The 3,778-nt window shown below is 36.5% G+C and overlaps 1 protein-coding gene across 4 annotated transcripts; it reads left to right on the top strand.

Annotated features, from left to right (window-relative positions):
• LOC143845697 (uncharacterized) lies at positions 1 to 2,954 on the top strand. 4 transcript variants are annotated; one of them, XM_077354107.1, is made up of 6 exons: positions 3 to 353; positions 640 to 1,058; positions 1,739 to 1,840; positions 1,913 to 1,977; positions 2,142 to 2,292; positions 2,377 to 2,954. In XM_077354107.1, the coding sequence occupies exons 2-6, from the start codon at positions 669 to 671 to the stop codon at positions 2,533 to 2,535; spliced, it is 867 nt and encodes a 288-aa protein (XP_077210222.1). In that variant the 5' UTR covers positions 3 to 353; positions 640 to 668; the 3' UTR covers positions 2,536 to 2,954. The 4 variants fall into 4 exon arrangements, with proteins under 4 accessions (XP_077210224.1, XP_077210222.1, XP_077210221.1 ...); XM_077354108.1 differs by having other exon boundaries at positions 12 to 160; XM_077354109.1 differs by having other exon boundaries at positions 1 to 1,058; positions 1,925 to 1,977.
• Positions 2,955 to 3,778: the final 824 nt, after the last annotated feature.

Here is a 3,778-nt window from a genome sequence, read left to right as displayed (position 1 = left end):
TCGGGTACTAAAGCTGCGAGTCGTGTCTTCTTAGAAATTAGGGTTTTGTTCCTATTCACGATGTGCAGATATGGAAAAATTTGCATTTGTATCAGAATCAGTACAACTGTACAAGAGACTGGAGGAGAAGAAAAATAGCATGAGAGAGAGAGAGCACATTGTAATCCATCTATCATCATTTATTTGGTTTGATTTGATTCGGATTTATTCGATTTGGTTCGTGGGTTCTTAGCTTTTTATCTTTTAATTTTCTAACTGTTAGATTATATCGTTGCTGGATTTATGGAGCCAAAGTAGGAAAAATATCTATAGAGTCGGTCTCGAGAGAAAGAGGATTTGGGCGAGAAAAAAGGGTGAGAAAAGATTCGATAAGCGTTTGGATTTACGTGGTTTGAAAAGGCTTTAGAGGGTCTGATTTTTTCTCACAGACAATCAAATGGGGAGAGAGATCCTGCTAAATATTTGGGGGTTTTGGATTTTCTATAAATAACCCACAAAACCAGGGAGATCTAGGGTTTTTATATTCCACATATGGGGGTTCTTTTTTTAGGTTTGGGTTGTTATTTCTCCATTAAACCAAAATTTTCTTTCTGGGTTTTTCATTTTGATTCTTCCCTTTGTTCTTTTGGGTCTTTTTAGGTAGATGGAAGTGTTTATTCATCACAAGAATGAGATCTTGCAAAAAGCCTAAGGAGAATAAGATCCCTCAACGTGGTCTAGGCGTAGCTCAGCTTGAGAAAATTCGATTGTTAGAACAACAAAAAACCTTTTGCTTTCTTCTTCCTAATCCCCAATTCGAGTATTCAATCCCCTTTCAATCTCGAAGCGATTTGAATTCTTCCAAGCCCTCAATTTCAATCTCGACCGTCCATCATCTTTTGAGCCCACCTCCTCCCCCACTGGATTTCATGCCCAGGAATGCCATGGATTTCAATCATGATTTGAAAGGGCAGAATTTGGATTTGGATCTTTCTCTCCCTTCTCTGCACACTGATTCCTCGTCCTTCTTAAATTCAGTTTGCCATGCCCCTGTTTTTGTACAGAGGAAAATAGAACAGGTAAATTGATTTATTGTTTATTTTATTTTAGGCTACTGATATTGCCACTACTACCCATTTTTAATAATTGCACAAGCTCAGCTTGTCTTTCCTTTTTAATTAGCTTTTCAGAGTTTTTTTGTGAACTGTAATGACCTTTGACAGCTGTTTAAATAATAAAATACAAGATGTGTTAGTGCAATTATCAATACATGCTAGTGCTAATATCAGTAGGGCTGTTTAAATAATAAAATACAAGATGTGTTAGTGCAATTATCAATACATGCCAGTGCTAATATCAGTAGCCTTATTTTATTTGTTTTTTACTATGTCACAAATATCTCCTACATTCTCAAAATATAGGGATTTTATCAAGACATTTTGATAAATGACAAAATTCTGAAATAATCCAGAGAATTTAAAAAATATAGCGATATTTTCATTTACCATGATACTATTGCTATATTTTTGCGAAATTTTATAAATGTCAAAATTCTGAAATAATCCTGAGAATTTTAAAAAATATAGCGATATTTTCATTTACCATGATAATATTATTATATTTTTGTGATATTTTATTTTTTTCTTAATTTATTTCATTTTTCCCGATAAAATTCCGAAAAAATAAAAAAATTTAATATATCCTGAGAAAAATCAATCAAATGAGAGAGCACATTGGTGGATTTTTTGTTTTTTTATAGGCGAACGTCTCATCGTCATCTGTATCATCTGGAGTTAATTTCCAGATGGAGCCCCCTTCAAACCAAAATAGCAATTCGACACCATGGCCTGAGGAACAGAGGGTATGTATAAATTTCTTTACATAGGATATGAAATTTAATTGAGTTTATAGATTAAAAGCTAAGAATGTGTAGATTGGCGTGAAGCGCCGGTGGCCATTCTCTCTCGATAATTCGCCGGAAAATCCCTCCTTCCTCAGGTAGCCTGGCCTTAATTTTGTGAATTTTTTTTGTTTTCATTTTCCATTTTGTTTCTTAATTTTGCTTCTAACATAGGGGGTCATTCTAGTTCAATTACCTTAATTTTGTGATAATTTTTTTTGTTTCCATTTTCGATTGTGTTTGCTAATTTTGCTTGTGACAGAGAGGGTCGTTCTAGTTCAATTACAATTCATTCCAATTCAAAGGCCGAGATTAATCCCATCAAGGAAAACAGATGTATGGATAGTGATTTTCTCACCTTGGCTTCTCCTACTACTAAAGGAAATCTCAAATCAGGCTTGCTGCAGTTTCATGTAAGATCAAAACAATACTAGCTCACTATCCTGCATTGTTAGTGTAATGACTCTTTTTTTCTATGTTATATTTATATTTTCTAGGGAAGCTTGGACGACCCATTTCTTAGAACCAATGGATTAGGATCAAAGCAACAACCTTTTTACGTTTTCTTGCCGATGGAGCCAAGCTGCCTCAGTGTGAACTCGAGTGACCCGAGAGCCGAAGAAACTGATAATATTGATCTGAATCTTAAGCTGTGAGGATCCTCTTGTATATTCTCAATGAAAGGAAGATCCTTTGCTGATTCAGGTCTCAAAGGGACAGATTTGTGAGGCGGATTTGCTGGATACAGTGAGCTCAGACATCTGAATTGGCCCATGCGAGTAGAGATAGAAACAAGAGATCGTATGGTTTCTTGTTTTGTTTTAGAAAAAAACTGTTTTGTGTTTTTGTTGTAGTCTTGTTGAACGATGAGGGACTCGTTAGGTTGAAATTTGGAAACAAGCCAGGTATGGAAAGATTACTGTGCTTGTCTTCACTTGCTTTTCGTGGGCTCCATGTGTTGGCCCTTCTCTGCTGTGGTGAATACCATCTACAGATTTGGTGGAGAAATAGAGACTTGGTTTCTACTTTCTAAACTCTAATGCATGGTGTATATAAATTGAATGCTTCAGCTACACACATAAATTGTCCCACTACAGCTTATTAGGTCCGAATCATTCATCATATAGGCCTTTCTTTGGATCTCAGTTACTCCAAAAACTTAAGCTGATGGAGATGGTGCTATTCAATCTTTTATAATTTTAACACTCCCCCTCACGTGTGGCCAGGTTGGCCTACAGGTGGCACATGAGGCTCTTCTTTTGGGTTTGGCCATTGCATGTGGATTTTAGTTATCAAGGAGGTTTGAACTCGGGACCTTTGGCTAGATACCATGTGAAACAACTTGTTACTCCAAAAGCAAAAGCTGTTGGAGATGGCGTTATTTAATCTTTTATACTTATGGGCCCAAAAACGCGCCAATCATGCGATTCTATCCAACAGACACATTGTTGGATGTTAGAATTATATGCTTGGGTGAATCTGTATCTATAAGAGATCCAAAGCAAGGTCTATCAAGTGGATAATCAATATAATCAAAGTGTTTGAGAAATCAAGCGGACAAAAAACGATCTGATTGCACACCTCTCACCACTCTCCTCTTGACCATTGGTTTTCCCTTCTCTAGTCCTAAACCTTGATTTAGTTTTTAGGAGACCTACTCTAATCTCCTCTCCCTTTATGGAGTTATAGGAGACTTCAAAGGAGGAGTCTCATGTGCGGACTCATGTGGAGTGGGAAACAAGACATTGATCCCAACAATCTCCATCTTACCTTATTTTCCAGCTACCTGAAGATTATTCATTGATGTCGTCATCCGTTTGTTGTCACGTAAACTATTATTTGCCTTTTAAGCACTAGCTACACACAATTGAGTCATTTGGTCATCAAGACTCGAACAAC

Source organism: Tasmannia lanceolata, unplaced genomic scaffold (assembly GCF_043159265.1).
Source record: "Tasmannia lanceolata isolate RefF3 unplaced genomic scaffold, GAP_Taslan_0.1 ptg000015l, whole genome shotgun sequence".
Classification (NCBI taxonomy): domain Eukaryota; kingdom Viridiplantae; phylum Streptophyta; class Magnoliopsida; order Canellales; family Winteraceae; genus Tasmannia; species Tasmannia lanceolata.
Note: the sequence above shows the minus strand (reverse complement) of the source record. Positions and strands in the feature narration are given on the sequence as shown.